Raw genomic sequence first — 13929 nt, 5'->3', positions numbered from 1 at the left:
CTGTTCTGTTATTTTCATCACACACGCAAAAGCACATTATTTTGCAACATCTTCACAGTTCAAAACATTTTACTGTTCCTTCTTTTTCACTGCACGAGCATATGGAGGAAAAAAAACAATTACAGGTGATCATGATTAAGATACAGTGCAAGTATCTTTGCCTTAATGTTCCTGTATTTCTGGTACAGTTGAACCTGTCTATATCAAACACCCAAGGGACCAACCAGCTGGTTCTAGTAACTGCATACATATTTTCACTCTTCCAACATTCGTTGTTTCTTCCAACTAGTAATTTAGCTTGTTTGAAAATTAAAAAATGACGGCAAAACATCATTTATACCAGGTCAGTCAAATCTAGCCAAGTTAAATACACTCATAAATCTCTTCACAGCACGCAAAATATACAAGTCTTATTCTTTGTATGTATCAGCATTTACTTCAGAAAACAATCTGAATGAACACATCAGCACACCTTTTTACATTCACGATTACTGACAGTTTACTTGACCAGACTTAACACTCCCTTGACCATGAGACCGATGCCGTCAAAAATTTTGTGGAACGCCGTCTCGCACATGAAGGCTGGTGTGGTCACAATCTTGTTAGCGGTGTCGGTGTGACATTCCTGTGGGTAGGTCAAGGAATCAACATGGATGTTACGGTCATTACCCTTTGATAATTTTTCTCTGCTTCAACCTCCTTATACAGTGGAACCCCTCTTTTAGGGCCTCCAAAAATCTGACAAAAACAGATCTTATGAAGGAGTGAGTCTTCTTCTTGTCGTTTGCTGTTAGATCGTCAGTCCGGACTGCAGGGCGAAACGTGCTGTCCTCTCCAATAGGGAGTGAGTCTTAAAACGGGGGTAAATTTACAGAGGCTCAGAAAAGAAAGTCCAAGAAAATCGGGTATTAAAGGGGAGGAAGTCTTAAATTGGGGGGTCTTAAACGGGGGTTCCACTGTACTCTCTGTTTTGATCGATCATTACAACTGTAATTGTATATTGTTGGATAAAACGTCTCCCCTCAAGTGTGTAAAACCATGAGGAATAGCTCATACAGTGTAGGAAATAGTTGTGATTTCTAAACCTGGGGATTAACTAGGACTCATACTGTCTTTAAACAAATAATAATAATAAACAAGGCCGTCTTGGCAGCTCTTCCATTTCAATCCCTATTTCATTCAACATCCTCACATAAAACACTTAAAAAAACAACAACCTTACTGCAAAAAACAAAGCAAAAAAACAATAGCCACTAATTAATTAAGCCAAGAAAAAGAAAGACGTGGAACAGAAATTTACGCATCAGTAAGTTGTGCAAAGGATACAGTGACGTCTTTCTTGATGTGTGTCGAGTCCATGGAGCCAATGGCCCCGGCGGTCTCCGCGTACGGCCACTTTCCTCGCTCCTCCTGATCCGACCCCACAGTCACCTCGCACCCTGGTAACACCTTGGCTGCAAGTACTGGGGCTATGCAGCACAGCCTGTCGACATACACGGATACATTTCACTAAATGGTGATTTAACATCTCAGGATTGGAAACAGTTACCGTATTTTCAAGACTATAAGGCGCTTCGTTGTAAAAGGCGCATTACCCCCACTTTAAAGGTTAAAATGAGAAAAATCAACACAACAGGTTCTTCCCGTGTATTGGCCACAAGTCAAAGCAAGTGAACAGAGTGGAAATGTTTTCTCCACTATGTGCAGTGAGATCAAAGAGTCTGCATTCTCAGAGCTGTTTGGCCTTGTGACCTCAGGTCAATGACCTCATTTTCAGCTGAGCTCAGCTGCCTGCCCTAGTTGACTGACATTGACCTTCTGACCCCGGGTCAATGACCAGTTTTCTACTATAAGACCGATGCCTTTGATGTCTGAGAGGAAACTTTGTCCAGGTCATAGAAGCAGAAACATGCATATCACTAGAGCGGGACTGTTCTGTTACTTTTTATAGGAATGTGTGTGTACATCTGTACTCTTCTTTGGCCATACACAAGGTGAACCGGTCAATAGGGCGCAGGGGTAAAAGTTGGTGAAAAACATTGCGCCTTATAGTCCCCAAAGTACGGTACTAAATTCTAGAACTGTAGACACCTTTCGGTGTGTTGTAGCATATCCTGTTGCTGGCGATTTGATTATATCTGACTTGCAAAAATGACTACTTTCTCAAAGCGAATCACAGAATCAAACTTGAACACTGTTTATATACACAGCATGGCAAACATGCACACAAGTTTCAACATGTACATATATAAACAAACAATATCAGAAGCTTAATTATATACCCAATAGGTTTTTTTGCTCCATGGAACTCCTTCAACACACGCTCTACGTCTGGATTGACTTTCATGGCCGTTCCATCCACAGCAAAAGTGGACCTGCGAATTACACAGAGAAGTTGGAATTAAGTTAAAGTAGTACCGTATGTGCAACCTAAAAAATCTGGTCTTAAAAAGTCTAAAAGTGGGGGTAAGTTTACAGGGGTTATGAAAAGAAAATCTCAGAAAAGAGGGTAACAAGAAGGAAGGTTAAGTTGGGGGGGGGGGGGGTCTTAAAAGGGGGGGTCCACTAGAAGTTAAATGACAAAACTCTGTGCTGTATGTGGTTTTTTTCACTGAGCACAGACTGCTCAGTGCCAGGTAGGCAAGGTGCGCGGGGCCGACCCCGGTGAGAGTGCCCTGCATGCAATGACTTTGTGCTGGCTTGGCAAATATTAGTACAACTACAGTACTATGATCAGTGAAAAGTAACAGATTGCATTACACATATCAGGCAACTTTTTCCCCTGTTGCACAGGTATTAAATTCAATGAGACTGCATTGACAATCACATATATGTGAACTGAAATTAACACATTGCATCGTTTCACAAAATTACACTTTTACTAGCATGACGCTCAAAACTTACAGGTTTTTGGCTGCTCCAAAGCCTCCAGGGAAGATGACTGCATCAAAGCCAGAAGCCTGGAGTTTGGAAAGGGCATCAATCTTGCCACGAGCAATGCGAGCAGACTCTACAAGAACGTTTCTGAAAAAGAAAAAAAAGCTGTAATTAATGCAAAGCTTTTTCTTTGTTTGACAATTTGCTGCTCTAGGACTCAAAATGAACTGATACCATAATGGTGAATACACTCTTCTAGTACGCATGTCTAAAAGGGCTTTGATTCATGTAGTCTTGCATACAACCCATCCCCCCCCCCCCCCCACACACACACACACACACACATTTGTGGCCTCTGTCTAGCAAACAAACGTAATGATGACTAATGCCTATACCGTGTCAACATCTCTAATAATGTAGGTGTATGTGCGCACATCTGTCCGTGTGCCCGTGAATGTGTGTTTGTGTTTGTCTGCACACCTGTGGAAGCTAGCATTGTAAGTGTGTATTCAGCTTGCACATGCATGGTTCCATCTGTTCATTTTGGATATACAGTGGAACCTCCCGTAACGACCTCTCCCAAGAACGACCCCCTCCTTTTGCCGACCGCATTCCTCGGCACGGATGCCTTTCACACTGTAACTATCCTCCGAAGAACGACGCCCTCCTTTTTGCGACGACCGACCTACCGACCTACCAATAACGACTTTGACCTTTTTGAGTCACTTGAGAAAAAGTGACTCTATGTAATCGGTCAGTGTTAGTCTGTCCGGCCGGCCGGCCGTCCGGCCGGCCGTCCGTAGACACCACCTTAACGTTGGACTTTTCTCGGAAACTATCAAAGCGATCGGGCTCATATTTTGTTTAGTCGTGACCTCCAATGACCTCTACACTTTAACGATGGTTTCGTTGACCTTTGACCTTTTTCAAGGTCACAGGTCAGCGTCAAAGGAAAAATTAGACATTTTATATTTTCTCGGAAACTATCAAAGCGATCGGGCTCATATTTTGTTTAGTCGTGACCTCCAATGACCTCTACACTTTAACGATGGTTTCGTTGACCTTTGACCTTTTTCAAGGTCACAGGTCACCGTCAAAGGAAAAATTAGACATTTTATATCTTTGACAAAGTTCATCGGATGTGATTGAAACTTTGTAGGATTATTCTTTACATCAAAGTATTTACATCTGTAGCCTTTTACGAACGTTATCAGAAAAACAAGGGAGATAACTAGCCTTTTCTGTTCGGCAACACACAACTTAACGTTGGGCTTTTCTCGGAAACTATAAAAGTGACCGGGCTCAAATTTTATGTGAACGTGACTCATTGTGTTGTGAATAGCAATTTCTTCCTGTCCATCTGATGCCTCATATAATATTCAGAACTGCGAAAGTGACTCGATCGAGCGTTTGCTCTTCTTGTTACCAGTGAGTGTCAAAGTTCGTAACTACCCAGCACACATGGAACACGCACCCCAATAGTCACGCATCAATTGAGTCGGGGGTGGTAGTCTGTAGTGACTAGTCAGTAGTGTGTGAAAGTCCAGTGGCCTATACAGCTGTCCTCTTCCCACCTATTGCTGACCCAGTTTACAGACACTGACCTTCTCACCCGAGGCCAATGACCAAGTTTTACCTATGAGGCTGTGTGTGTGTGTTTGTGTGTGTGTCTGTGTACTGGGGTATGCACAGGCATGCTAACCCATATGCACATCAAATCGGAACAAAAATGGAATAACAAACACAACGAAAGACTGAACTGCCCAACAGTTGCCTCCCCTGTGAAAAAAATTATACCTCTGAAACTCCCAATAAAGACCCCTCCTTTTTACGACCGATTTTTCTGGACATTTTCGAGGTCTTTAGTGGGAGGCTTTACTGTATATAACATTGAACGTCTGTGTTCAGCATGAATTTTGGAGATCACGACCAAACATCACGACCAAAGATAACGACCAAACATAAACAAACATACTATGACCCCTGGTCATAGTATGTTTGTTTATGTTTGGTCGTTATCTTTGCCTGTGCGTGTATTGTATGTTTGGTCGTTTTCTTTGCCTCTGCATGTATAGTTTGTTGGTTATGTTTGGTCGGTGTCACGATCGGGTGACAGAGACCAAGAAAGTGTCACTCAGTGGAGTGCCTGTTCTTGGTCGGTTATGATAGAAAGCGCCTGTGCGTGATATTGGACACAGCAGAGTTTGCTGACAGTGCTCGACGAGCACGGATGTTTTGAAACGCACGAGCTTCACAGTGGAGGTTTCTGCTGTCATAGCTAGGGCTGACGGTTTTTCGCTGACAGCGCACACGGGATTTTCGCGGATCGAGTTTCTCGTGTCTTTTTTCTGCTTGGGGAGGCAGAATTGTGTATAGCTGGACTGGTTTTGTGACAAGGTCAGTCACGTGTATTTGGCTAGGTTGTCTGACAGAGACACGAGTACGGGACACTTGACACCCAGCGGCAGAAGGGGAAGGATCTAATACAGTTTCTAGAGTATGATGGTTTTTCACCGAATATTATATTCGGCACTCTAGGGGAACTTCCACTGCCACATGTTTTGCTGAGGACAAGTCGTCAACATTTCCTTCGTCGGCGATGGCTTTCGCATAAGGATTCGACAAGGGGTTCTGGAGGTTTTTGGTCACTGTTGACGAACAGAGACTGTTCCAGGGAGGAGGCGGACTTTGCTTCCATTGAGAGTACAATCATAGGCTTTTGAGGTAATAAATCATTATTTAACGCTGTTAATGAGTCTGTGTTGTGGAATGAAATACTCTCTGTTGTTCTTTCCAGGTTAGCGCATAATTTACTCTCTGTGACGCTAAAATACTAATCTGTATATGGTTTTTGCAGATAGGGAGAGAAGGACGGAAAATGACTGTTTTGTTGTTGTAAAAAGTCCGTTTTGTGCAGGCCCACGTGCTCGATGAGGTATTTAAAGATGACATGTTTTAAGGTGGTGGGTGAGGGGTAGCTGACATGTTTAGTGCACCGATGCTTTCTGTTTGCAGCCTTCGTTCGTTCGTTCGCCTCGCTTCGTTACATTCCTGTAACATCTGCACGGCTGACTCTGGCGGGAACTGTTGCACGTTGAAGCTACGCTAACCAGGAGACCGGCTAACCAGGAGACCGGCTAACCAGCGGACCGGCTAACCAGCGAACCGGCTAACCAGCGGACCGACTAACCAGCATACCGGCTAAGCAGCAGCAGCAGAGATAAAGCTAAGTGCACCATGTCGTACGCACCCCGTTGACCACCGTTGTCTTTTCGTATCTATGATTTCATTGGAGTAGTGACAACGTGGGGTGTGGGACACCTGCACGAACTAGAGCTTTTCGAACAGAACATTCGCATTTAACTATATTTACACGGGTTCAGCGTGTTACTATAATTTTCTACATACTACTGGCATTTTGTCAGTGAACACTGGTTTTTTACGTGTTGAGAACGTAAAAGGAACATATTTTGAGTGAAGGCTCGAGGGAGGTGGAGAGTTTATACATAAACAGGCGTCTGAAACTTATACTTTTGTTGACTCTATTTAATTGTATGACTGCGAGAGTGGATCGTGGTGTGGTTAGTTAATTAGTAGTAATTAACAGGTTCATAATCACCTTAAGTGATATATTGAAACGTGACACATGGGGGCCAAGCCGGGATTTACTCAGTTAATTTCCAACTGATAAAGACCCACCAATTAAGGATAACTAAGAGCAGATAATCTCGTCAGTGCTCGACTTATTTTCTGCTTGGTGCTACCCTTTTTTGTATAGTTTTGATCATATACCACACCTTAAGCGATTCACATCTTGCAGGAAATGTAAATTGTAATTTGTGAGTTATTGTATGCGCTAACTGTGATTACTTCCCTTTCCTTTGTTTGTGAATCTTTGTTGTTGTACGTTCAGAGTTTTCCGTTGCAGAGAGCTGAGCGGGGTTAGCGGATTTGTTATTCGTTTTACTCAGTTTTCTCTACATTGTTGTTTCGTATTCTGTAACAGGTTACATTTCTACCGTCTTGTTTTACTTGGATTTTTCTCCATATTTTGACTTTGTTGGAATTTTGGGGGGGAAGGGTCCGAGGACTTCTGTCCTAACCAAGGCTGTGGGAGACACTCTGTTTCACCGCAAAAAGCAGCCGATAAAGTAGGCCACGGCTGTGGGAAACACTTTGTTTCACCGCAAAAAGCAGCCATAAAGTAGGCTACGCGATTTGTTCTACACCGTTTGGATTTTTCTTCTGCATTTTCCGGTTGCTGGATTTTTGTATCCACCGCTTTCGTCACCGCGTGTTCTAGCTATAGCTGCGTTAGACTTACTTTGGTAATAAAGCTTTGCTAAAACTAACCATGGCTACAGGGGGATCTCCTACGAGGAGAATAACTTTCGAGACTCCTGGGAGCGAGGAACAGACAGAGCGAGACGCACGCGTTAGAGCGCGTAGTTTGCTTAAACGCAAGGAGCTGGAACGTAGGGAAGACATAGAGCGACAGACGAGAAAAGAAGAGCTTGACAGACAAGAACGACAGGCCGAACGTGACAGGCAGGACAAGAAAGAGAAAGACGAACGAGACAGACAGGAAAAGAAGGACGAACTTGACAGACAGGAAAGAGAGCGAGACAGACAAGAAAAGAAAGACGAACTTGACAGACAAGAAAGGGAACGACAGGCCGAACGTGACAGACTAGACCGGAAGGAACAGGCGGATCGCGATCACCAGCTAGAGCTAGCTAGGCTACAGGCCGAGAAGGGTACGCTTACTCAGGCTAGCGCGCCGACGTTTGTTGCCGACCGTACGAGACTGCCGACGTTCGACGATGACAAGGACGAGCTCGACGACTTTTTACGCCGGTTTGAGCGCATTGCATCTGACCAGAAGTGGGAAGAGGCCACGTGGGCTAGCCGCCTTAGCACCTGCCTGAAAGGACGTGCTTTGCAGCTCTACAACGCTTTGGATGACGACGAGGCGAGAGACTATCAGGCACTAAAGAAGGCGTTACTCCAGCGCTTCAACCTGACTGCGGAAGCCTACAGACGACGTCTGCGTAACAGCAAGAGACTGAGCGGCGAGCTGAGCCATCAGTTTGTGGCACGCCTTAATCTCTACCTGCGGCGCTGGGTGGAGATGGCCGAAAAGGACTGGACCGTCAACGACCTTGCCGACCTCATTGTCATGGAGCAACTGATGTCCAGCCTGCGACCTGAGGTGGTGACCTTCGTGCAGGAACACCAGCCAAAGACTACTCAGGAGGCAGCCGACTGGATCAGAGTACACGAGGACGCCCAGGCGATCTCCGGCAAATCTTCAGGCTCACGGCCAGGAAAATCGGGAAATTCGGGTTCTTCAGGACCCAAGGACGGGAAGGACGATCAGGGACACAAAGGATCAGGTTCCAGAACTGACATCCAGTGTTACTACTGCAACAAGCGGGGCCACGTGAAGAAGGACTGCCACAAGAGACAGGCTGACCAGAAGGGCGTACACTTTGTTGGCAGTGAGGAGCTAAGGGACGTCACGAGCTCATGCACCATTCCACAACTCTGCGTTCCGTGCTCCAGGAAACATTTCCAGCCCCACTGCAACGTCTACGTTAACGGAGTGAAGGGCGAGGGTCTGCGGGACACAGGGGCAGACATGATAGTGGTTCGGGCGAGCCTGGTTCCAGCTATGGCCTACACAGGAGACAGCATCAGGGTGAGAATGGCCGAGGCATCTCACGCTTACGACTTGAACACGGCAGTGATCAAGGTCGTAACCCCGTTGTTCACGGGGACCATTGTGGCCGTCGTCATGGACGATCCTCCATGCGACCTGCTCATTGGAAACCGGGTTCAGTTTGTGGACGGCGTCACCAGGGAGGTTCCCGTTTATCGGTCTCCCGACGTCATTTCAGTGCTCACGCGGGCACAGGCGGAGCGAGAGGACAAACCTCTCAAACCTCTACCTGCTGCACGAGCTGCCCTGGGGAACGTGACCCCCGCGCTTCTCGCGAAGGCTCAGGATTCTGACCCGACCTTAGCTACTCCTCGGGAGCACGCGAAGTCGGGGAAGGTGAAGCTGAGCGGGAAGCATGGGAGGTCAAGGTTCCTCAGGGACAAGAAGTTGCTCTACCGTGAGTTCAGCAACAAGGAAGGTGCATTCAAACAGGTTGTCGTGCCTCGCGAGTTTCGCGAGGGTGTCATGGCAACGGCACACGACTCGATTCTGGGAGGTCATCTGGGCACCAAGAAGACCACGGATCGTGTCTGGCGCCACTTTTACTGGCCAGGCATCTGCACGGATGTCCGACGTTTCTGTGCGTCCTGCGATAAGTGCCAGAAGGTGGTTGCCAAAGGAAGGGTGAGGAAGGTCCCCTTAGAGAAGATGCCGCTCATCGACGAACCCTTTCGTCGGGTCGCAGTGGACATCATCGGGCCCATCTTGCCTGCGTCTGAGGACGGAAACAGATACATTTTGACCATGGTGGACTACGCTACTCGATACCCAGAGGCGATCCCTCTGAAATCGATTGAAGCCACGAGAGTAGCTGAGGCTCTGGTTACTATGTGGTCCCGGCTGGGAATTCCATCAGAGGTACTCACCGACAGAGGCACGCAGTTCACGGGAGGAGTGATGGCGGAGGCAGCACGACTGCTATCACTGGAGCAGCACTTCACCACTCCTTACCATGCTCAGTGCAACGGACTGGTGGAGAGGTTCAATGGCACCTTGAAGACCATGCTGAGGAAACTAGCTCAGGAGAAACCACGCACGTGGGACAGGTACATCCCAGCATTGCTTTTTGCATACCGCGAGGTTCCTCAGGAGAGCTTGGGCTTTTCCCCATTCGAGCTGTTGTACGGCAGACAGGTACGCGGTCCCATGGCTATCCTGCGTCAGGCTTGGACAGACGAAGAAGCTGACGAGGAGGTGCAGACGACAGCGACCTACATCGTAGAACTCAGGAACAGGATTGAAGAGACCTGCAAACTGGCTCAAGAGAACCTGGGAAGAGCAGCACAGCGTTACGCGCGAGGATTCGACCGCAAGGCACGGCCGCGCAGCTTCAAGATTGGAGAACGGGTGTTGCTACTTCTACCTGTCAAACACAACAAGCTACAACTGCAGTGGCAAGGACCTTTTGAGGTGACAGCGAAAGTGGGCCAAAACGACTACAGGATCGTCATGAACGGGAAAGCACGCCTGTACCACGCCAACCTGCTGCGCGCCTACATAGAGAGGACTGCCTACGGGGAAAAGGACAAAGTGACAGAAGCAGTTGCTGTCGTGATGGACGAGACAACGGAAGAACAGGGAGGAGGACGTGTACCAGTTTGTCCGCTGGAGGCTAGTGAGGATCACACGGACGTGCACATCTCACCTGATCTCGGGGACGACCAGCAGGCGGACCTGCAAGAGATCCTGAAGGATGCAGCACGGGTCCTTACAGACATACCACTTCAGACGCATCTAGAGGAGTTTACCTTCGACTTGCTGGAGAAACAGCCAGTGAGGACGAAGCAGTATCCCATGCCTCATGCCCAGAAGGAGGTGGTCAGGAAGGAAATCGCCGACATGACGAAGTTGGGCGTCATCGAGCCAGCGAACTCTCCCTACAGTTCACCAATTGTGCTTGTGAAGAAGAAGGATGGACGCGTCAGGTTCTGTGTCGACTACCGGAAGCTGAACAAAATCACGGCGTTTGACGCAGAACCCATGCCTGATGTGGACTACCTCTTCAGTCACTTGGCCAAGGCCAAGTACTTTTCCAAACTGGACCTCACCAAGGGATACTGGCAAATCCCAGTTGCCGAGGAAGATCGCCCAAAGACTGCATTTACCACTCCATTCGGCCAGTTCCAGTGGACAGTCATGCCTTTTGGTCTACAGAATGCAGGTGCCGTCTTCACTCGCATGATGAGGAAACTTTTGGAACCCTTGAAGCGCGAGGACATCAGCAGTTTCATCGACGATGTGCTGATCGCGACAGAGACATGGACTGAACATCTCGACGCCCTGCGCGACGTGTTCGGAAGGTTGAAGGACGGAAATCTGGGAGCTAAACCGTCCAAGTGCTACTTGGGATTTCGGGAATTGTCTTTCCTGGGTCATGTTGTCGGCGAGGGATTGCTCGTTCCAGAGGACGACAAGATCCAGAAGATTCGGGAGGCGGAGCCACCGCGCACGAAGAAAGAAGTCAGGTCTTTCCTGGGCCTAGCCAGCTTCTACAGACGCTTCATCCCGCACTTTGCCGAAATCGCACTACCACTGACCAACCTTACCAAGAAACTACAACCGACCGTTGTAGTGTGGACTGAGGAATGCAGCTCCGCATTCAACACCCTGAAGAGGCGACTCACCAGTCAGCCTATTCTCCGACTACCAGACCTGAACAAGGACTTCGTGCTGAGGACAGACGCTTCAGGGAAGGGACTTGGGGCAGTGTTGCTTCAGGAGACAGAGGGGTTTTTGCACCCTGTTTGCTTCGCCAGCCGCAAGCTGACCTCGGCCGAGGCAGCGTATGCAACGGTTGAACGCGAGTGTCTCGCCATTGTCTGGGGCATCCAGAAGTTCGAAGCGTACCTGTACGGACGACCTTTCTGTCTGGAGACGGACCATCAACCTCTGCAATATCTTCAGGTTGCAAGGTTGGCAAACGCCAGACTTATGCGCTGGGCGTTGATTCTCCAACCGTACCAATTCACGGTACGCGTCATTCCGGGCGCCAACAATGTTGGAGCTGACTTTCTCTCTCGGGCTGTAGAGGAGAACATGACTGTGAGCGAAACCGAGGTTTCGTCTTGAAGAGGGGAGGTGTGTCACGATCGGGTGACAGAGACCAAGAAAGTGTCACTCAGTGGAGTGCCTGTTCTTGGTCGGTTATGATAGAAAGCGCCTGTGCGTGATATTGGACACAGCAGAGTTTGCTGACAGTGCTCCCGAGCACGGATGTTTTGAAACGCACGAGCTTCACAGTGCGGGTTTCTGCTGTCATAGAGCTGACGGTTTTTCGCTGACAGCGCACACGGGATTTTCACGGATTGAGTTTCTCGTGTCTTTTTTCTGCTTGGGGAGGCAGAATTGTGTATAGCTGGACTGGTTTTGTGACAAGGTCAGTCACGTGTATTTGGCTAGGTTGTCTGACAGAGACACGAGTACGGGACACTTGACACCCAGCGGCAGAAGGGGAAGGATCTAATACAGTTTCTAGAGTATGATGGTTTTTCACCGAATATTATATTCGGCACTCTAGGGGAACTTCCACTGCCACATGTTTTGCTGAGGACAAGTCGTCAACATTTCCTTCGTCGGCGATGGCTTTCGCATAAGGATTCGACAAGGGGTTCTGGAGGTTTTTGGTCACTGTTGACGAACAGAGACTGTTCCAGGGAGGAGGCGGACTTTGCTTCCATTGAGAGTACAATCATAGGCTTTTGAGGTAATAAATCATTATTTAACGCTGTTAATGAGTCTGTGTTGTGGAATGAAATACTCTCTGTTGTTCTTTCCAGGTTAGCGCATAATTTACTCTCTGTGACGCTAAAATACTAATCTGTATATGGTTTTTGCAGATAGGGAGAGAAGGACGGAAAATGACTGTTTTGTTGTTGTAAAAAGTCCGTTTTGTGCAGGCCCACGTGCTCGATGAGGTATTTAAAGATGACATGTTTTAAGGTGGTGGGTGAGGGGTAGCTGACATGTTTAGTGCACCGATGCTTTCTGTTTGCAGCCTTCGTTCGTTCGTTCGTTCGCCTCGCTTCGTTACATTCCTGTAACATCTGCACGGCTGACTCTGGCGGGAACTGTTGCACGTTGAAGCTACGCTAACCAGGAGACCGGCTAACCAGGAGACCGGCTAACCAGCGAACCGACTAACCAGCGAACCGGCTAACCAGCGGACCGACTAACCAGCATACCGGCTAAGCAGCAGCAGCAGAGATAAAGCTAAGTGCACCATGTCGTACGCACCCCGTTGACCACCGTTGTCTTTTCGTATCTATGATTTCATTGGAGTAGTGACAACGTGGGGTGTGGGACACCTGCACGAACTAGAGCTTTTCGAACAGAACATTCGCATTTAACTATATTTACACGGGTTCAGCGTGTTACTATAATTTTCTACATACTACTGGCATTTTGTCAGTGAACACTGGTTTTTTACGTGTTGAGAACGTAAAAGGAACATATTTTGAGTGAAGGCTCGAGGGAGGTGGAGAGTTTATACATAAACAGGCGTCTGAAACTTATACTTTTGTTGACTCTATTTAATTGTATGACTGCGAGAGTGGATCGTGGTGTGGTTAGTTAATTAGTAGTAATTAACCGGTTCATAATCACCTTAAGTGATATATTGAAACGTGACAGTCGGTTTCTTTGCCTGTGCGTGTATAGTATGCTTGGTCGATGTATGTATTGTAAAGCGCTAAGAGTAGACATTTTTCTAGAATAGCGCTATAAAAGTTTGCATTATTATTATTATTATCAAAGTTGGATGGGTGTGCTTTCACGCATGCCTATGTATGTGACTATGTTTTGTTTTGTTATTTGTGGGTTGTTGTTTTTTGTCGTACGGTCAACCTGTTTGGCTCCATGGGTTCTCCTTTAGTGTGATTAACAACATGCATCTGGTCGATGTCTGGCGCAAACATAGACACCTCTGCTCCATTCCGACTCAAGTGGACCAGAATTCTGCAAAATTAAAAGAACCGATGTGACTCAGGTACTTACGCATGCAACGATTTAAAACTTAAAGCAAACAGAAACACAAAAAACTAGGAACAGTAAAGTATTCAAGATATTATATTGTATATTGTATATATGTCGTGCCGAATTCCCGGAATTGGCAACATATTTGCCCATAACATTTTTGCGTAATCGGCAAAACGCTTCCCATTACTCAAAATCGGCAGCATTTTGCCGAAAATGCGTAAAGGCTTCTAAAACCCATTTATCAATGATTGCGCTCTCTATCAATTATGGCATCCAGCTGTCTCACTGTGATGATTTCCAAGGCATTTGAAAAATTTAAAACCAAAAAGTGGCTGCTGATTTCATAAAATGGGCAA

The 13929-nt window shown here is 47.1% G+C and overlaps 1 protein-coding gene across 1 annotated transcript in view; it reads right to left on the bottom strand.

Moving 5' to 3' along the window:
- Nucleotides 1–51: 51 nt before the first annotated feature.
- The window catches only part of LOC138982501 (glutamine amidotransferase-like class 1 domain-containing protein 3, mitochondrial), a 17734-nt gene continuing 3856 nt past the window's right edge, over nucleotides 52–13929 (bottom strand). Inside the window, exons 4-8 of the mRNA XM_070355804.1 lie at nucleotides 13442–13552; nucleotides 2905–3024; nucleotides 2283–2375; nucleotides 1327–1483; nucleotides 52–625 (exon numbers count right to left, since the gene is read on the bottom strand). Coding sequence (XP_070211905.1) covers nucleotides 500–625; nucleotides 1327–1483; nucleotides 2283–2375; nucleotides 2905–3024; nucleotides 13442–13552 — 607 coding nt within the window. The 3' untranslated portion in view covers nucleotides 52–499. The remainder of the gene's footprint in view (nucleotides 626–1326; nucleotides 1484–2282; nucleotides 2376–2904; nucleotides 3025–13441; nucleotides 13553–13929) is intronic.

The sequence above is a fragment of the Littorina saxatilis genome, linkage group LG12 (genome assembly GCF_037325665.1).
Source record: "Littorina saxatilis isolate snail1 linkage group LG12, US_GU_Lsax_2.0, whole genome shotgun sequence".
NCBI lineage: Eukaryota > Metazoa > Mollusca > Gastropoda > Littorinimorpha > Littorinidae > Littorina > Littorina saxatilis.
This window is presented reverse-complemented; position numbering and strand designations above follow the sequence as displayed.